General features: G+C 54.5%; 5 protein-coding genes across 5 annotated transcripts; 1 reads left to right on the top strand and 4 right to left on the bottom strand.

Annotated features, from left to right (window-relative positions):
• Window positions 1–4,454: 4,454 nt before the first annotated feature.
• CCM_01388 (WD domain protein) lies at window positions 4,455–7,296 on the bottom strand (the record flags this gene model as incomplete). Its single annotated transcript, XM_006666544.1, has 5 exons — window positions 4,455–4,542; window positions 4,629–5,251; window positions 5,304–5,707; window positions 5,769–6,913; window positions 7,025–7,296. The coding sequence occupies 5 exons, from the start codon at window positions 7,294–7,296 to the stop codon at window positions 4,455–4,457; spliced, it is 2,532 nt and encodes an 843-aa protein (XP_006666607.1).
• Window positions 7,297–9,692: 2,396 nt separating this feature from the next.
• On the top strand, window positions 9,693–12,063 carry CCM_01387 (vacuolar sorting protein 1; the record flags this gene model as incomplete). Its single annotated transcript, XM_006666543.1, has 6 exons — window positions 9,693–9,745; window positions 9,818–9,952; window positions 10,015–11,401; window positions 11,453–11,714; window positions 11,761–11,845; window positions 11,895–12,063. 6 exons carry the CDS (start codon window positions 9,693–9,695, stop codon window positions 12,061–12,063), a joined length of 2,091 nt encoding a protein of 696 aa, XP_006666606.1.
• A 357-nt stretch (window positions 12,064–12,420) lies between these two features.
• CCM_01386 (alpha-methylacyl-CoA racemase) lies at window positions 12,421–13,682 on the bottom strand (the record flags this gene model as incomplete). The annotated part of the gene is made up of 2 exons (XM_006666542.1): window positions 12,421–13,562; window positions 13,622–13,682. 2 exons carry the CDS (start codon window positions 13,680–13,682, stop codon window positions 12,421–12,423), a joined length of 1,203 nt encoding a protein of 400 aa, XP_006666605.1.
• Window positions 13,683–14,021: 339 nt separating this feature from the next.
• Window positions 14,022–15,945, bottom strand: CCM_01385 (uncharacterized protein; the record flags this gene model as incomplete). Its single annotated transcript, XM_006666541.1, has 4 exons — window positions 14,022–14,686; window positions 14,763–15,296; window positions 15,372–15,597; window positions 15,673–15,945. The coding sequence occupies 4 exons, from the start codon at window positions 15,943–15,945 to the stop codon at window positions 14,022–14,024; spliced, it is 1,698 nt and encodes a 565-aa protein (XP_006666604.1).
• Window positions 15,946–16,516: 571 nt separating this feature from the next.
• On the bottom strand, window positions 16,517–18,203 carry CCM_01384 (NADP-specific glutamate dehydrogenase; the record flags this gene model as incomplete). The annotated part of the gene is made up of 4 exons (XM_006666540.1): window positions 16,517–17,553; window positions 17,606–17,655; window positions 17,709–17,934; window positions 17,990–18,203. 4 exons carry the CDS (start codon window positions 18,201–18,203, stop codon window positions 16,517–16,519), a joined length of 1,527 nt encoding a protein of 508 aa, XP_006666603.1.
• Window positions 18,204–20,320: the final 2,117 nt, after the last annotated feature.

Raw genomic sequence — 20,320 nt, 5'->3', positions numbered from 1 at the left:
TCCGTCACCATGTAAGTACGTACATACTCGGTAATAATGCGTAGGCCGGACCGATCTACAAAACTGTGGCGGCAGTGGCCTAAGCGGCATATCAGTCCCATCACCGCCAACAGCCTTGAAGCTGTACCTGGGTACTTGAGGCACTTGAGGCACCAGCACAAACGGCTGTAGCCGTCGAGGTACCTACTAAGGTACATACATAATAGGTAGGTGCCAATGAACTATTGCCCTTGCACCTACGCATCATTGATTCCTCAGCGACCTCACAGACACTCGATGGCAGGCCTTGCCAAACTGCCTCATCATGGAATCATGGAGTCATGGAATCATAACTATTGACTTTGACTGATGACCTCGTTCTCGGGCCCGAGACATGGATGCCTGGTTCTTATTTTATCCCAGGCTCCCAGCCAGTGCCAGTGCCCACCAAACCACCTTCTAGGCTCCAACTTCCCCAGCCCGCTTTCTTCTCATATTCCCGGCTATTGCTTCTATGTACCAGTAATTAATAGCAAGTTACAGAGACACTGCCCCATGTTCTCTCATCCACTTCAGTATTTCTCCAGTGTTTCGCCATCGTAACCAATAGCATCTCTTGAGCCGCCTGCTCCGCCGTCCCCTCCCACACCAAACTCGTCCTGCGTGTTGGCCTCGCCCCAGCAGCACCGTTTCAGCCCTCGCATTGACCTCAGGTCCGCCTCGACCGACGATCGTTGGATGGTTGAAATGGCCTAACTAGTTAGCCCGTGCCCTCCAAGTTCTAACCCAGACCATCCAACGACAGTGGAGAGTCAGGCACCACCGCCAGGGGCGTCGCCGGCCTCCAGGAACCCAGAATATGTACAGCTCACAGCCAAGTTACAACTCACCTGCAGAAGCCCCCTCTCTTCTCTCTCTTCGGACGGATAGCCGAGCCCGAATACAACCTTCCGAGCCCCTTCTCTATGCACGTTTATTATTATTATGTGCAATCTCAGGCCTGCTGGCAATCCGCAGCCCTCTGTTCACGCCAACTCATCCCTCTCGCCTCTCTGGCCTATCATCTGCGCAGGTTGAACCCATACCAATACCATCTCCTTGTCGATATGGCCCGGCGGGGTAACAACTCCAAAAGTGCCGCCACCAAACAACCTCCGTCATACAAGGTCGGAGAAACCAGGCCCGCGTTGATAACTTGACAAACGGCTGCCGAATATCAAACGCCACAACGACGCCAGCTGATGATCCAACTCTATTATCCTTATGGTCTCCCATCCAAACATGTCACGCTCCGAGGCCTGATGCGCCCTTTCGACAGCCACGGCACGACCCTTCTTCATCTTGTCCGCAAGCCTATGTGTCCCCGAGCAGACCCCCTGTCCCAACTACGCCCTCCCGGGCCATCCTTCTCATGACGATGCCTCGTTTCGACAGGCATTTGTAACTATTGGTAATTGGGTCCCGAACCAGCAGTATACCATTGTCGCCTTACCCATGGAGGACGCTTACTTGCCTTGCCTTGCCAACCAACAATGAAATAGCCACTGCATGTATAAACACTTTTGGGAAGATTTGAGTATTTTCCTCCAACATTCGGCGGAACTACCGACGAGGCAATTTCATGTTGAACACGCCATATTCTGTGCCACCCAACTACTATCTCTCTGCAAGACCATTAAAAAGTAAGCACTCCACGAGAAGACGAGAAAAAGAAAACATGGCCCAGCACGACACTTGCTGTAAGTGGCGTCCACTAACTACAGCCGCCCACCCCCTTCAAGCACACAGTTACACCACAACACACAAGAGCCTGTCTTGTCCAGCCCAACTGTCGGTCCGTCAGGGGTTACAAAGTTGGAGAGCTTGTCAATAACCCAACTATGTATCGACACCAACCATTCGCTACCGCTAGTTATTGACCCCTTCTCGTGACCTGATACAGCATCTCCGTCCTCAAACCAGACGACCACGGCCAGAAGACCGCGTTGTCACTACGCGCGCCATGCATCCGTGACAGACGCAGCAGCATGTATACTTCTTCCAACGTTGCCGCTCCAGAGCTCATTATTGAGTTTTTTCTGTCACTACCCGGATAAGACTTGTCTCTCGCTGACATTTGCGCTATCGAATGAGCCGCTGCCGGCATTTCATGTTCTAGAAGCCAGGCTAGCGAGCGCCTGCAACCTCCAGCTATGTCAGGGGAGGGGAAACCGGCCGGCCAGTAAACAGGACCCCTGGTCTGCTCCTGTCACAATGCATGAGATTCGTGGGACGATGGCTGAATCCGGCTCCGCCTCCTCACAATGGCTCCTGTTTGTTTTTGTTAGACCGCCGCTCCCCTCCGTAATTTGTACGCAACGCACACTGGCAGCTTGCAGGGCACAACTGTTGTGTAACTACAAGCTTGATGAGATGCTAGACAAAAGCACAGTCTCTTTGGGTAACTACCTTGGAACGACTTATTGATTTCAGCCAAAGACCCATCCTAATCGATAAGTTAATATGATTGTTTAGATCCTTATAGTGATTTTGGATCGCTAGCTTCCGCCAGTCTACTGATCCTAGCTAGGTTAGGCTGCGACGATGTGTTTATGCTGCAACTCCTTTGAAAGTTCTTACTGAATTTTTTTCATTTAATTTTTGTGGCTGAGGAGATCTTGTGGTACAAGAGCCGTCACATGTCTGTCAAAACAGTCAATGCCGTGTAAAGTTTCGCCCACTGGTCAGTCAGGGGCGGCCAAGGTTGCTCAGCCGCTTGGGACATGCCGGTGTCGCGCAAAAACAGACGGAATCTACAGATCCAGATCGCGGACCCCGACAAACGCGGGCAGCCCCGGAGCTCGCGGTGATGTCAGAGGCGACGCATTGCTCAACGCCATCACACGGCTTACAGCAGCGTATCGATCCCCGTGCACGAGACTCTTGCATTGTTTGCTTGCCCAACTTGCTCCGTCGTTCGGTCAGAGTCTTACACAGATGCAGAAGACGGCCAAAACAATGTGCAACTTCCAAAGCCCAAGTGACACCGGCGCCGGGTTTGAAGCGGACAGGGCATACATTGTTCACGAAGCCCACATTCGAATTGCTGGGGGCGCTCGGTTGTTGTTCTTTCTCGCATTGTAATTCGTCCTTGACCGAGTTGTCTCGGCCACCTGTCTCTATGCAGCATGTTACACCGCAACTCCTGTGTCACCTTTCACCTTCACCTGTCCCTTCTTTTTCTTCCCCTCCTTTTCCGTTTTACGATTTGCTCGATCCGGCTGTATCCTCGGATCGTGGGGACAATTCGTAACTAGTGTCTGAAAAACCCCAGACCACGTTCTCATCCCTTGCCTGCCGACTGAGCACAAAGCTTTCGCAGGGCCCTGTGTAACCTATCAACGTGAGAATCCCGTCCCCCCCCCCCTCACCTAGTTACATGGAGAATTCTAGTCGAGGTTATTGTACAGGGGTCGCCCGCGAAGTCCTGGTCGGAACTGGCAAAGTGTCGCATGCCCCCAGTCATCCCGAACTTGGCCCAACGTGGGCAAGACGTCCGCTCTGCCTCAGGGGTCTGGTTTGGTCTCGTGCCTGGCCGCTCCCTGTTTTTTTTTGTTAGCTATTATCCGTGTTTTTTCTTGGTAGCGATGGGCCGGGGGTGCTTCCGGGACTGACAACGGAAGAATAACGGCAGGCCATCGGCGCACACCGAGGCCGAAAAGAGAAGGGTCCCCGGGGGCACCTCGACGAGAAGCCGGGATCTGACGAAACAGCCCGCCTTGTCTTTTTTTAACCTAACAGTAAGGTAACAGCGTCTCTTTTGAATGTTTGCACGTGAGACTGTGACGTTGCAAAAGAAAAAGGCCTTTTGTGTCTTGTTGACGACCAGGTGTGGTAATTGACCTACGATGGAGACATCACTTGCACGGCAAAATCGTAGATGGGTAGCTATTCCATAAACAATTTTTTCCGCTAGGATGATGCGACAAGACGACGTAATAGTAAGACAGATTGCGACAAGTGGTAAATTAATCTTCTAGTTATCCAAAGAAGAAAATAAGGTGAGGTGAGAGGCCAATGGGACCCAATGAGGACCATAGGGGAAAAGGATGATGCACGCAAGTGATTCAACTTAACCTCGAATTTGTCGCGTTCCCTTCTAGACGAAGAAGAGAATATAATAACGTATGCGCTTTGCCGCCCACAAGGGCGGGCATCAGGCAAGAAGCCCCGGGAATAAACCAACCCCCAAATCACTTGAGAAACCCAAAAAGATTAACTGAAAAAATACAACCCAAACTCGCCCAGTCCCCACTCGGCCCATTCCTTCCCCCCTTCTCCCATATGACAAGATTGACTAGAGAACAAAAACAAGATCCAAAGGACAAGAGGACACCCGCTGAGAAGGAAGTAGGGAAATAAACATGGCAGACAATGATGCAGTCAAGCAAGTGGCAATGCTAATCGAATGGTTCCCCGGCTCAATCACCCTTCTACTACAGATCTTCGTCGGGGTTGGGGGTTTCCCACGCCGAAAGGGCATATGCATCACGTAGCTCGGCAGCGCGAGTCTTGTTACTCCAACTGTAGATCTCAAGTCAGTATAGTGAAGTTTGGTGGTTGTATGCATACGAGCGTGGGGGAGGGGGATAAATATAAAAGAAGCTTACATCTTGACGAAGCAGTCGTCGCCTCCAGACGCCAGCATGCAGGGGTCCGTCGGATTCCACGCGACAGCGTTGCAGCGGGGATTGTGGCCGGGGAGCCGCTCGATGGCGGCGCCGGTGCTCTTGTGCCAGATGAGGATGTTACCATCCTCGCTACCGCTGACGACAAAGGCTTCGTTAGCGCCACCGAGGGCGCTGCGAATGAGGAACTCGCCGCCTGTGTGGCCGAGGAACTTTTGTTTGGGGCTCTTGGTCTCGATGTCAATGAGCTGCGCCTCGCCGTCCCGCTTGTTGAGAAGCATGTGCCGTGAGTCGGCGCTGATGCTGACCGATGTAGGTCGCGTCCGGAGCTCGTGGCTGTAGACCGGCGCACGCGTCCGGGCGTCGTAGACATGGTACGTCTGCTGATCGTCGAGCGCCACGAGCCAGCGCCCGTCGGGCGAAAGGGCCAGGTCCTGCACACGGTGGTCTGCATCCCACTCCAGGATCTCGTCGCCGTCGACAAAGAAAGTACACAGTCCATTGGAGGAAAGCCCACCTAGCACAAAAGACTTGTTGTCGGCAGCCCATAGGCACCCGCTGACGGGGTGGTTGAAGCTCGGTAGCTTCTTTATTATTGTCTTGCTCTGGGATTTTGTTAGCGGCGGTACTCTAGGTGAATAGAGATGTGGTGCATACTTCGACGTCCCAGAGACGAGCATAATTGTCTTGTGAGCAGGTGACAATCATCTTGTCATCGGGACTCCACGAAAGGTTGCCGACCCCGCCTCCGTGGTCCCCAAGAAGACCAACCACCCGGTAGTTGGTCGTCTCCCAAATTGCGACGGTTTTGCCACTGCCACAGGCAGCTAGTCTTGAGCCATCATGTGAGAATTGGAGCTGCCAGATTTCACCATTGAGACCGGACAGTTCGAGAGCGATCTCGGTAGGAAAGTTGCGGCGATCGCATGAGTGGTCGGAGTACAAGGATGGCGAGGAAGCGGCCGTGTGATATAGGCAGGTATCGATCTGGCCTCTCTTTACATGGTCTAATAGAACGGCGAGGCGGTTTTCGGGGAGCATGACAGAAGGTGATATACATTCTATGACGAGTTAGTGCCGGCAGCCTTGGTGGAGAGACGCTGTAGAGAGAGGGATACGTACTGGATAGTTCTGATAACAATCTATGACGGGAGCGACCTTTTGCGCCGTCCCAATTTGCTTTGGACATGAGGTCCTCTGTTGAGCGACACATAAGAAGACTTGATAATAAGCGTAGCTTTTCTGTATCCTGAGAGAGTGGCGTCAAATCGTTGCGCAGGGCCGTGAGGGCGCGAGTGGTGTCTCGCAACTCCAACAGCTCGAGATACTTTTGTTGACGGACCCAGAACCGCATGGTACTCCGATTCGACCCAGCTGCGAGAACAAGACCGTTGCCTGCCTCACCCTTCTCGTCGGTCGTAGTAGCGCCGTTGAGCAACTTTTCTGTCTCGCCCCAGGCGCCGCGCAGCACCGATGATCGAAAAGCAGCGACAGTCGGGCTCTCTAAGTTGAAACCACTCTCATGGCTGACATTTTGGGCAGCATCTTGGTAGCCCATGTCAGTCAAGGCCTGGATGAGGATACGGGTAACCTCTTCTCTGTTGTGCCCAAAGTAGGTATCCGGATTGGAACCTGCTCCCGCTCGCTTTCCCTTTTCAGATGAGCCATTTGTCGCTATTAACGATTTGGCATCTCCATTGGCTGTGCCGCCGTTTGACGTGCGTAACGGCGACGACGGCGATGTGCCATTAGCTCCAGGTTGAGGCACAACTCCGTTAGAGGGCGCGCCGTTGTCGTCGGTGCCAACCATGTCTAGCGGGGCGCGTCTTCTTCGTTTGGGTTCTGGCTCTGCCTGGGTGTCCGCACCCGAAGCTGCAGCAGCCGAGGCGGGAGGCGCTTCTTGAGGGTGGTAGTGGGAGGAGGAGCGTCGGCGCCGTCCGAGGATCTGGGCGGGTTGGGGCGGCGGTGGCGAGGCAGTGGACAAGTCCGAGGAAGATTCTATATTCGCACCGGAGACGTCTCCAGGACCAGGTCGGGCGGGGGAGGACGGAGCGACCGTGGCAGAGAACGGCTGGGTCGGAGGAGCGGCGGGCGAGGTGGTTGAAGCGGGAGTGGGTGGCTGCTGGTGTGCAGGTGTCGTCGTGGTCGTGGGAGCGTCAGAAGTGTCAGCGGGGCGGTTGCTGGAAGTTGAGAGTCGATCCAGATCGACCTCGCCGCGGCGGGTGGCCGCAGGGTGAAGAGGCGGAATTTCTTCAGGAGCCGGCCGACTGGGGGCCTATGGCTCGAGGACGTCTTGGTGGAAGCAAAGAGTTGCACGGATGGCGGGCGTGTGGCGTGTGTTGTCGAGACAGGCGCGGTTGTTGATGGCCTAATTGTACCCCAAGTGCGGGTAGCGAGTGGATAGGCACATGTATGATGTGACTGATGGTGTGCGGTGTGCAAGCAAGGCAATCGAGGTCTTTGGCGGGATGGGCGGCTCGAGGTGGCACGAGAGAGAGAGCTGGCAGGCCGGATGTGATACGGAGGCCCAGGCAAGGGTGATGAATGCGTGAGAGGGAAGGGAGGATGGCTGACGTTGGGGTAATACGATGTTGGAGGCCAGAGCAGAGATAGAAGATGCCTTATTATTATTAGGCTGCTTAGTGACCATGCAAGGTACTCCAAACTCTCGCTATATTCAAGGCACATCGAAGTACCTAGTACTGATTACTGGACAAGTGGAGGCCTTGCACTTGTCAGCTTTGGGTAGCTTTCAGCGCTGTTGAGGGATCATAGGGGCCTATTGGCCAGCGGTACAGCGCTCGACCAGTCCAGCCTAACCTAGTTGGGCATGGACTTCGCTACACCACGAAGGAACTGAAGAACGGCCTTTGACGATAAATGGGTTCTTGACACATCTACCTTACCTACCTTCTTTTGAAATCCTTCCAGTACACTCTGCTATAAAGAAATGCCAAAAAAACTGTCAAGGCATATTTAGAGACCGTCCCTTGCTGTAACCTTCCAGTGGTCTTGAGCCGCTACACGCTTGTTTTCAGTGGACACTGCATCCCTCAGGTGACTCGCCAGCGCTCACGTCCGTGCCCAGGGCGGCCGCTTCTTGTCCTTGTTGTTTTTTCCAACAGTGAATACAGTGAGTACAGTGAATAGCGTGATTCATCATCAGATGGCAGTCGATTCACACCGTTACCAAGGCAGTACGCATTGCAAGGTAGGCCCAGTACGTTGATACTTCATTCCTGAGCAGCTATATCTCCAACAAGCGTATGGCTGGTCACTGGGCGTTGCCCTCAGCTGCGCGTGAGTTTGACTGTCATGCTAAGTATGTTATGGGTGTGCACCGCATGCCATGTTATTGTACATATGTTATGTAAGCACTCTGATATACAAAATCATCCTCCGTACCGTGCGTATTGCCTGGGCTGCTTTGCACGGTACATCTCGGACAAGAGCCAACATTGTGAATCTTACACAACTCCAAAATATCCCGATAATACTCACTTGACTAGGATCTGCTGCAAAGGTACCTATATAACTCTAGACAACCCTCGATCTGATTGCCGAGCCCTCCAGTAACTGACCAAAAGCCTAACCAGCAACCATAGAGCAACCGTAGACTGCCATGAAATACTTTATTTGCACCTACAAGAAGGACATGCGTCTAGTAAGGCACCACGAGCCAGCCGTTAAGCCGCAACCTTATCCTCTAGACTCAGTAAAGAATTACCGAAAGGGCCCGCAATAATTTATTTAAGAGAAAAACGACAACTTGTAAGATTCAGTTAGCTGGCTAGTTAGTTGCAGCCAGAAATTCTTGCCGGCGGAGAAGCGCATATAAGTAGTGAATTGGGCTATAAGTCAGAGCTAGAATAACACCGCTGTGTTCATATATCACATGTGAAGTAAACAATACATCTTGGATTTTAATTGTCATAACATATGTTTTCTAGAAGATATCTTGCGTGTGCTTGGCAAGACGTTGAAGATAGCGCTGGTACTAAAGTTCGCAATACGAGCTGATTCAATGCATGGCTTAGGAACAAGATTAATCTTGCACCCCTCGATTATTAGAATGGTTGGTTTAGAAGAAAGAGCTTATATTGAGACCAGTTGTCACTCGTCAGTCTTTAGTTGTCAATACAGGTCGCAACGCGAGGCTAGAGCTACCAGTCGAGTGCGGAAGGCTGCGTCATTGGAAAGTGCGAGAGCTGCTTGGCACTCATTGCACCTCAATTCTCGGCTTGCTGCCTGGAGGAAAGAAATAAACTGGTTGCCTGGACCAGATGAGTGACTAGCATCACCAGATGACGTGGGCCTGTGGCGGATGCTACGGTAGCTCGGGGTGTAAGGTAGCTCGTATCAATTCGATATTCTCTCCCTTGGATGTTTGGTCTTGTGCCTTGTTACTGATTAATGTGATCTGGCAGCATTAGGTACTGGGTACCAGATTGGGGAAGCTTTGCCGCACAATTTTGATGTAGCCAATGTATATGCTACATCCACTTCATGCCCGATGCCAGCGCTAAATATGGTTGCCCTGGTCCAGCCACGGTGGCTTAGCGGCTCCCAACGCTCAGTGATAACATGCGCCGGGCGAGGAGTTTTAGGTGTGCTATGTTAGCCCTCGGCAGCAGAGCTCAGCCACACAACCCGCTGAGACGTGGTTAGGCTCGCCTCCGTCCTCTTTTTGGTCTTTTTGGTGGGACGGGACAAGTTGCTGTCGTGTTGCGCAGCGTCACCATTTCTTGCCGCAAACCCTCCCTCACTCTTCTTCTTTGTCGACAGCTCGACTTCTGCACAACCTCTTCTCCGCCAGCGCCAATCTACCTCGTCGCTGCATCCGTACTCTCGTCTCCTACGCACCGCCGCAACGTGCCTACGTCTACCGACCTAATCCCAGCCGCCGGCAGCCCAGCCCACCTCCCCCTTCCAAACAAACGACACCGCTCCGGGTCCCCCCATCGCCAGCTTCATACTCGCGCCTACGAGCCCGCCTCCAGACGACAGCTGGTCCGCTAATACACACCCCCCGAAATCTCGCCCATCATGAGCGGCAATCTCTCTTCACCGGGCGGTATTTCCGACCCCGCCCTCATTACGTGCGTCCTCGTCTTGCGATGCCTCCCTGGGCCCCTGGTGGACAGCTCGCTAACATGACGATGACCTTTTAGTCTCGTCAACAAGCTGCAAGATGTATTTGCCACGGTCGGCGTCAACAACCCCATCGATCTTCCTCAAATTGCTGTTGTCGGTAGTCAGTCTAGCGGAAAGTCCTCCGTACTGGAAAACATTGTCGGCCGTGACTTGTAAGTCTGCCTCGGTGCCTACCGCGCCGTCAACTTGTTGTGTTGCTGACAATCTCCTGTAGCCTTCCCCGTGGTTCCGGTATCGTTACCCGTCGACCACTCGTGCTCCAGCTCATCAACCGACCCGCCCAGACTAACGGCGTCAAGGACGGTGAATTTGAGGGCGGCAACGATAAGGCTGCTAATGCAGATGAATGGGGCGAGTTCCTCCACGTCCCCGGCCAAAAGTTCTATGACTTTTCCAAGATTCGCGAGGAGATTGCCAACGAAACCGAGGCCAAGGTCGGCAAGAATGGTGGCATCTCTCCTGTCCCCATCAACCTCCGCATTTACTCCCCCAATGTTCTGACCCTGACCCTCGTCGATTTACCCGGTCTCACCAAGGTCCCCGTCGGTGACCAGCCTAGAGATATCGAGAGACAGATTCGCGAAATGGTGCTCAAGTACATTGGCAAGTCCAATGCCATTGTTCTCGCCGTCACCCCTGCCAACATGGACTTGGCCAACTCGGATGGTCTCAAGCTCGCCCGCGAAGTCGACCCCGAAGGCCAGCGTACCATTGGTGTCCTCACAAAGGTCGATCTCATGGACGATGGTACCGATGTCATTGACATTCTCTCCAACCGCGTTATCCCTCTGCGTCTCGGATACGTCCCCGTCGTCAACCGTGGACAGCGCGACATCGACAACAAGAAGGCCATCAACGCCGCACTCGAGGCTGAGAAGAACTTCTTCGACAATCACAAGGCTTATCGCAACAAGAGCTCCTACTGTGGTACTCCCTACCTTGCCCGCAAGCTTAATCTGATCCTCATGATGCACATCAAGCAGACACTGCCCGACATCAAGGCCAGAATTGCCAGCTCCTTGCAAAAATATACGGCCGAACTCGACAGCCTAGGCCCGTCTATGCTGGGCAACAGTGCCAATATTATCCTCAACATCATTACTGAATTCACCAACGAGTGGCGAACCGTCCTCGATGGTAACAATAATGAGCTCTCCAGCACTGAGTTGTCAGGTGGCGCCCGTATCAGCTTCGTCTTTCATGAGCTCTACTCCAACGGTGTCAAGGCTATTGACCCCTTTGACGTTGTCAAAGACGTTGATATCCGAACCATTCTCTACAACTCGTCTGGCTCTTCTCCCGCTTTGTTTGTTGGCACTACTGCCTTTGAGCTCATCGTAAAGCAGCAAATCAAGCGTCTGGAGGACCCTAGCTTGAAGTGCATCTCGCTTGTCTACGATGAGCTTGTCCGCATTCTCTCTCAGCTGCTCGGCAAGACCCTGTACCGCCGCTATCCTTCTCTCAAGGAAAAGATGCACGGCGTCGTCATTGCCTTTTTTAAGAAGGCTATGGAGCCTACCAACAAGCTCGTTCGCGACCTCGTCAACATGGAAGCGTGCTACATCAACACCGGCCACCCCGACTTCTTGAACGGTCACCGCGTAGGTAACACGAGGAGCGTACCCATGGTAAATTAGACTAACACTTCACAGGCCATGGCTGTTGTCAACGAACGTCATAACCCGGCCAAGCCGGTGCAGGTGGACCCGAAGACCGGCAAGCCTCTACCTGCGGCCGCCGCTCCCGCCCGCACAACCAGCCCTCCTATCCCCGACGCTGAGAACGGTGGGTTCTTTGGCAGTTTCTTTGCCGCCAAGAACAAGAAGAAGGCTGCTGCCATGGAGGCGCCACCACCGACGCTCAAGGCCTCCGGCACATTGTCTGAGCGTGAAAACATTGAAGTCGAGGTCATCAGTACGTATGCCACAATACTCCACCGGGCACTTTCTAACTTTGATAGAACTGCTCATCTCTTCATACTACAACATTGTCAAGCGTACAATGATTGACATGGTGCCCAAGGCCATCATGCTTACCCTTGTCCAGTAAGTATCACTCCTCAAAGCCGCATGCCACGTTCACTAACCGGGCTAGATTCACCAAGGATGAGATGCAAAAGGAGCTCCTAGAGAACATGTATCGCACCGATGCGTTGGAAGAGCTGCTCAAGGAAAGCGATTTCACCATTCGCCGACGAAAGGAGTGCCAGCAAATGGTGGAGTCGCTGTCGCGGGCCAGCGAGATTGTCAGCCAGGTACAGTAAGAAATGGGCGCCAGACTCGCGTCTTTGTCCGCCAGACGGAAGCGCAACGCTTTCGGTGGATGAAGGAGATACAAAAGAAAGTAATTTTTAAATTTCCTTTTCGATACCATGACTTACTTGTTGGCCCGGAGGTTTAGAGTAGATATGAAATGACTTGTTTTTTACTATTTAGTCTGATTCCGCGTGGGCCTGTATAGATAGATATAGGACTTGTGTACATGGCAGATTGGCTTTGACGGATGAGAATACAATATGTCTGCACTGGCTTGACCGCCACGTTTCATGTTCCTCCAGCGGTGTATTTGCCATGTCACATGATGATGCATGAAAACGAGCCGAGACATGGCGCAACGCCCTCTAGATCTTGGCCTTGTCATTTACCAGCGTGATGCCTCGCCCATCTTTATCCTCGTAGTGCGTCCCGCGCTTCCATCCGAGCCACGCGCCGAGGACCTCGTCGCCGCCCTCGCCGACGTCGAGCAGCGTCGGCGTGTACCCGGCCCCCTCCACACCCTTGCCCTGGCCGCGGTCCGCGTCGGCGAGCGTGCCGGGCTCGTCATGCACAGCATACCACGGCGTGTCCCTCAGTGTCACGGCGGGCCGCTGGTCGCCCTCGCGGCCGGGATCCGTCCGCAGCTCATCGTAGTCGAGCACGGGCGCGACGCAGGCATCCGTGCCGTCAAACACGGCCTCCCACTCGGCACGCGTCTTGGTCTTGAAGATGTCGGTAAACAGCGCGGCCAGCTCCGGCCAGCGCTCCTCGTCGCCGCGCTCGTCCTCCCACCCGCGGCCGGCCAGCCCGAGGCCGGCGACGAGCTGCGCAAAGAACTGCGGCTCGAGCGCGCCGACCGTGACCCACAGCGCATCGGCGGTCTCGTAGCACCCGTACCAGGGGCAGCCGCCGTCGAGGGTGTTTTGGCCGCGCGGCTTGTCGGCGAGCGGCGTGGCGCGCGCCATGCGCGGGAACGTGGCCAGGTACGAGCTGCCGTCGACCATGTTGGCCTCGACGACCTGGCCGCGGCCGGTGGTCGCGCGGGCGAGCAGCGCGAGCAGGATGCCCTGGAAGAGCGTGGCGCCGCCGCCGGCAAAGTCGCCGAGGATGTTGACGGGCGGCTGCGGCCGCTGGCCGGCGGCGCCGAGCAGCGACAGCGCGCCCGACACGCCAATGTAGTTGATGTCGTGGCCCGCCATGTGCGCGTACCGCCCGTCCCGCCGGTAGCCCGTGATGCGCGCGTACACGAGCCGCGGGTTGAGCTGCAGGAGCGGCTCCGGCCCGAGACCGAGGCGCTCGAGCACGCCCGGCCGGAACGGGTCGATGAGCACGTCGACGCCGCCCGACGCGAGGAGCGTCTTGAGCAGCGCGATGCCGCCCGCCGACTTGAGGTCCACGGCAATGGACGCCTTGTGCCGCGCGAGCATGTCCTGCGGGGCGTCGTTGTGGCGGTTCACGCGCAGCACCGTGGCGCCCGCGTCGGCGAGCATCATGCCCGCAAAGGGACCTGCCAAAGGTTAGCTGGTGAGGTTGCAGGGCGGTGGCTCTGGGTTGAGAGTGACGAACCGGGAGCGAGGCCGGCAAACTCGAGCACCTTGATGCCGGTGAGGGGGGGTGCGCCGACCATTGTGTATATGTGTTTATTTGGATGGGAATTAAGTGGCGGCTTGGTCTTGGGATAGCGATCACCTCAAATTGAAATTATAAGAAGGAGGTTGAAATGAGATGGCCATGGAGAAGACGTTTACATACAACCGTCTTGTAGCCGAGGGATGTCGGTTATGTGGGGTAAGCTCTAAGTACGCCGATCATTCACAAAGACTTATTCATCAATCTTGCTGGGGTTTTTCAAAAAGGAACTATATATGAATGAATTCACCAAATATTTAATTCATAAAAAGATGAAACTTGTCCTTCAGTCATGCCCCCCAATTCGCGTAGCTGACCGGTTTGGCAATGCCCTCACTTAGACGACCGCGACAGCCACAACCAACACCAGCACCAACTTGACAGCGGACAACGCGGCCGCCCTCACCGCCAAGGACTGCTCTCCCGTCTTCGTGCCATTGAGCGTCGCCTGCGCCTCATAACTCACGTCGACGGCCTCGTCCACGTCCAGGAAGAGCCCCGCCGGCAGCGGATCCGGCTCCTGCTCGCCGTCCTGTGCATCGACACCGGCCACGTCAAACTCGACCACGTGTCCGTCCTCGACAGCCGCTCCTGTGGTGGCGTAGTAGTCCTCGCCGTCGCTGTCCGTCACCTGCACGCCGCGGACGGATCCGCGGAAGCGCACGTCGATGCGGTAGTGGCCGTTTTGCAGCGCCGGCAGCGGCACATACATGTACGTCAAGTTGTCCCACGAGTAGAGCACGTTGCTCGACGCATTGTACGTTGTTGTTGTTGCTGCTGCATCTGCGCGGCTGACAAGTTGCGGCAGCGGCGGCGGCGGCGGCGACGCGCGCTTACCGTTGCGCACGTTGCAGCCGCCCTTCATGCGCACAACAAACGGTTTCCCCTTTTCCGGCGCGCAGTCGGTCACGAAGCGGCGAAAGAGCCTTCCCTGCGCGCCCGAGTTTTGCGCATTTGGAATGCACACTCGAAACGCGCCCTTGCCGCCCTCTCCCGCCATTGCTGTTTTCCCCCGCCTCCTGGTTAGCTAACTCGGGGGGGGGGAGGTTCGTCAAACGGGGAGGGGGGGCTTGCTCACCTGGAGGATACTCGTCGCACTGCAAGCTCGCCGGGTCGCCAAAGACGGCCTTTTGCTCAGCGCAGTAGCCCTTGCAGCGCGCCTGGCTGCGGCGCAGCGCCTTGCCGTCGGCGCCGCGGTACGTGAGCACGTCAAAGTTGCTGCCGTCGCCGCCGGCGGCGCGACGGCCGGCGCTGGTGCCGAGGATGCCAGAGCACATGCTGAAGAACAGCTGGTCCGTCTGGCCCGGAATGTTGGGCACCTCGACGACGGGCAGCGTCTGCCCGTTGTGGCACTCGTACGCGCAGTTGGGCCGCCGGGTGTTCTGGCGGGGCTCGACGAGGAGGTCGCGCCTGTTGGCGGCGCACGCCGTGGACGTGGAGGTGGATGTGGTGCGGGAGCTGATGACGGTGGTGGTGGTCCGGGTCGACGTTGTCGTGGACTGGCGCGTCGTCGTCGTTGTCGTCGTGGTTTTCGTCGTCGTGCTCTTCTCGGAAAGCGTCAGGCGACGACAGTATCCCGTCTGGGGCGCGCACTGCGATCCGGCCGGGCAGCCTGTTGTTCCCCATTGTTAGCCACATCTAAAGAAAAAAAGAATCCCTGGAAAGCTATCCCCGACCCCAGACATACAGGTTCCCAGACAGCGTAGCTCGCCGGGGCGGCAGCACGACACGGTCCCGCCGCTGGTGTTGCACGCCGTGCCGGGCGGACAGACGCTCGTGCCGCAGCAGACCGCGCCCGGCTGGGCGCAGAACCGGCCGCCGCACGTCACGGCCGTGTCCGGGCAGCAATTGCCGACGTCGAGGCGGCAGGCGGACGTTGCGGGGCAGCAGAGCGGCGGCGCCGCGGCGTTGCACTATTATTTCCCACAACTGGTCAGCGATTTTATTTTATTTTTTTACTAGGGGGTTATAAAAAGGAAACAACAAACGCATTTGTAACCAGAAGGACAGCAGGACCGCGCCGAGCACATGACGGGATACGGACACTGCTGCTGCTGCCGTCTCGCGAGCGCAACAACAACAGGCAGCAGCGAGATGCCGGCAAGTTGGTGCTGCGCGAGGTCCCTCTCGACGAGGAACACGTCCGGAGGCGGCTCGGCCGATGAGCCGCGGAAGAGACTCGAGTCGGCCGTTGCATCGCTTCCGGCTGCGGGTCCGGCGAGGGCAACGGCAGCGGCAAGTACACAAGTAAGACGTCGCATGGTAGGCGTGTGGTAATAATGTGGTATGAAGATGCTATTTTGGAAATTGAAAACAGCTGGGAATAAACATGAAATTTAATAAACGCGCCAAGCCCGGGGTTGACTCGACTCCGTGTTGATCTCGTCGACGCTAATCTTCAGCTTCATCCAGCTGTCGGCACTTGGCAGCATACTAGCAGCTCGCGTTCAGCCTTGCAGTTTCAGCCGCACTTTAAACCCCAGGTAATTTCCTTTCCTTTCGTCATACTAGGTCATAGTGTGTTTGTAGTCTTTTATAGTAAACTGAGGTGTGTCCTACCTTTGTTAGTTTAGCTGTAAATCACTCGCATCCGACTTCAGTATGTAGCCTTGGCAATTTCTTTTTTATTGTGCCATATATATACATTGCATAAAAAGAGAAAAATGACGCCCTGTCCAAAGCTCCAATCTTAAATGCTGGGGTGTCGTGGGAATCGTGAAAAATATAGCCGTGTAAATGCCTTTAGCACCGTTCCAACGCACAAACTCCGGAAACATGTATATCGTCCAAGGAAGCAAAACATCCTCCACCATTTTTTTTACTCGGAAAGATTTACTGGACCCACCAGTCGCCTTGGTCGTGCATGGCCTGGGCAACCTTGACGAAGCCGGCAATGTTGCTGCCGGCAACGAGGCTGGGCAGCTCACCCTCCTTGGCGGTGACGTACTCTTCGGCCGTCTTGAGGGCGTTGTCAAAGGCGGCCTTCATGATGGCCTTGAGCTTCTCGTCCACTTCCTCGGTGGTCCAGCTCAGGCGCTGGCTGTTCTGGGCCATCTCGAGGCCAGAGACGGCGACACCGCCGCAGTTGGCGGCCTTGCCGGGGGCGTACCAGATGGCCTGGGCACCCTTGGCGGCGCGCTCGGCCTCGAAGACGTCAATGGCTTCCTGGGTGCAACCCATGTTGGAGCCCTCGGCGACGGCGATGACGCCGGCCGCCACCAGCGCCTCGGCCTCGTCCTTGCTGACCTCGTTCTGGGTCGCGCACGGCAGCGCAACGTCGACCTTGCCGGCGTGGACCCAGGGGCGGGCGCCGTCGAGGTACTTGAAGCCGGTGGTGGTAAAGGCCGTCAGAGCCTGGCGCTTGACCTTGAGGGCAGCAATCTCGTCGACGTGAGCGGCCGTGAAACCCTCAGCCGACTCGGCGATGAGGGTACCCTTGGAGTCGGAGAGCGAGACGACAATGGCGCCGAGCTCCATGCACTTGAGCGCGGCGTACTGGGCAACGTTTCCGGAGCCCGAGATGGCGACGCGCTTGCCGGCGAAGCTGCCGCGGCCGGCGTGCTGCAGCATGTAGTCGACGTAGTAGACGAGACCATAGCCGGTGGCCTCGGGGCGGATCAGGCTGCCACCCCAGTCGAGGCCCTTGCCGGTGAGCACGCCCTCCCACTTGTTGCGGGCCTGGCGGTAGGCGCCAAACATGAAGCCGATCTCGCGGCCGGACACGCCAATATCGCCAGCGGGAACGTCGGTGTCGGCACCAATGTGCTTGGAAAGTTCGCGCATGAAAGCCTGGCAGAAGCGGCGGATCTCGCCGTCAGCCTTGCCCTTGGGGTCGAAGTCGGCACCACCCTTGCCACCACCCATGTTCACTAAGCCTTTGTCAGTATCCGGGTTGTACAATTGACTGGGGGATCTACTCACGTCCGGTGAGAGCATTCTTGAAGACTTGCTCGAAGCCAAGGAACTTGAGACTGTTGCACTGTTAGTCCAGGTTCACGGCTGCCTCTTGTACAGATTGACTTACATGGAAAGGTTGACAGTGGGGTGGAAGCGCAGGCCACCCTTGTAAGGACCGAGAGCCGAGTTGAACTGAACACGGTAACCGCGGTTGACGCGGACCTGGCCCTTGTCATCCTCCCAGACGACACGGAACTGGATGACACGCTCGGGGACGGAGGCGACCTCGAGGGCGGTTCTGTACTCGGGGTGCTTCTGGAAGAGAGAGCTGTTTTCGAGAGTGCTGACCAGCTCTGGGTGTTGTTAGTCAGATACTCGAGACATGTGCCGGCGAGTGTCTCGACATACCATTGTAAGCCTGCTGGAACTCGGGCTCGGGAGCAAGGTTAGACATGGCGGGCAGGGAGCTGGTGGAAGCCGACTTTGTGCTGCTGGTGTTGTTGTCGGGGGTCTGGTTCTGGAGGATCTGGGTAGGCGTGGCGTTGTGAGTGCGGACAGGAGGATCTGCGTGCTTGAAGTCGGCCGTGGGAGGAAGAGTGATGGGAAGAGGTGCCTCAAACATGTTCGGGGGAGAGAAGTAGAGGATAGGAAAAGAAGATAAAAGATAAGATAGGAAGGAGGATTGAAACTTTATAGGCTGCTTGGAGATTGGGGGGGGTGGCAAGGATAGAGCTTAGTTTGGGCCTTTCAGTTTTATTCTTTGTCTGTGCCACAAGCGGCGATGGAAACTATGATGTCTTTCTGTCGGAGTCGGAGAGACATGAGACGGCCAGCCCCAGCTCTTTATGATAACGATTGACGCTACGGGATACTTGGGGATACTCGACGGGCGACGTCGGACATTGCACTTTGCCAGAGGAAGGGGGGGGCAAGAAAAGGTACATCCCGTTGTCGTCCGAAGGCAATAGTTGGTTAGAGAAGGAAGGGGTTTAGTACCAACATGGGACGTTACTTGGAATCTATCCAATCTGAGGCAACTGATAAGGAAAGTGGTGGTGGTGGAGAGAGAAGGAGGTTAGCTGAGGAGCTGAGGAGCCAGACAGACGGGACAAGGCAAGCGTATCCAGTTTCGGCGGGCGACCCTTCGGTCGCAGGCGACATGCGAGGATATGTAACTAGGTAAACTTCGGCAAGGCCTACAAGCTCCGATAGTCGCAAGGCACCGTCCATCGTTTTATTTTTGTCTGGGTGTCATGGCTGCTGCCTGGGCTTGTTCGAGTGTGCTGCGCATCTATGGCGGCGCCTCCCCGTTCTCCACCAGCATCTACGAAACTGCGTCAATAATTCGTTATTACCCATTAATTATTAATTATGAATTATTAAAGTATTAAAAAAGAGTTACCCGTTTTAAAAAGACTGACAATGAGCGAAATACGGACACGCATTCCCAATCCCGCATGGGCCACTGGCTGGCCGCTGGTCCCCCTCTGTACTGCCAGAGCCGCCAAGGCGTCATTACGTAGGTCCGGTCATTTTTGCCATGATATAGTGATATAGTTGCATACAGTATCCCAATAGTATTGCACAGGTATGCGCGTCATCCGTCGCTGTTCCGCTGGCAACCAACTCGGACGCCGCCGCCCGAGCCGAACAAAAAGAGCGAGCGCAGCGGGTGGTCGCAACAAGGTCCGACTCGGTTAACCTTTTGACAAGTCGTCGATAGAGATAAGGGATGTCCGGCGCCAGCCAAACAAAAGACAAGAATGGACAGAGATAAGGCGACCCCGGTTAGTTAGTCGAGGGGGGCCAAAGACTAGTGAAAACATGGACATCCATCATGTTCCCCGCCACACAACTCATCTTCGTCCTTGTTCATCAGAGACCGTAACCGGCACAGACACAGTTCCCCGCAAGCGTTAACCAAAACGAGGCAAGCAACGCAAGATGCGATCGTCCCTGTCACGTCGCTTGTTCCATCGACAACAACCCATCTGACCAATAGCGATGCATCCTGAATACCCTGAGCACGCGGCCGCGTTTCCACGTCTCCGGTACAAAGACTCCATTCAACCCATTAAACCCATTATTACTCGACAATATTTAGTACAACAAAGCGAATACTGGTAACTTAGCCCCAGACGTATGAACATGGGCCGCCGCCAGTGGTCCGTCTCACACGTGCATTTTTCCTTATCTCTCCCACTTCTAAAACCCTCTCCTGATAAGCTTTTTTCAACCTATTATATATGTGGATACACCTCACCTAAGGGTACCTTAGTGAGTTTAGCTAAGGGTAGTAACCCTTAGGTAAGGTAGCCCTACTAATTCTTAATATATATACTATATATCTTAGTATAATAATATTCTATATATATATTAGAGTAACTAGTTTATAATTAATTATACTATAATAGGAATTACTTTATAATTAATTATATAGGTATACTATATTAGAAATTAATTTATAATTAATTATACCTAGTAGGAATTACTTTATAATTAATTATATAAGTATACTATACTAGAAATTACTTTATAATTAATTATACTATAGTAGGAATTACTTTATAATTAATTATATAGGCATACTATACTAGAAATTAATTTATAATTAATTATACTTAGTAAGAATTACTTTATAATTAATTATATAGGTATACTATACTAGAAATTACTTTATAATTAATTATATTATAATAGGAATTGCTTTATAATTAATTATACTATACTAGAAATTAC

This window comes from Cordyceps militaris (assembly GCF_000225605.1).
Source record: "Cordyceps militaris CM01 unplaced genomic scaffold CCM_S00001, whole genome shotgun sequence".
Taxonomy (NCBI): domain Eukaryota; kingdom Fungi; phylum Ascomycota; class Sordariomycetes; order Hypocreales; family Cordycipitaceae; genus Cordyceps; species Cordyceps militaris.
The sequence above is the reverse complement of the archived record's forward strand: the minus strand, read 5'-3'. Positions and strand labels throughout refer to the sequence as shown.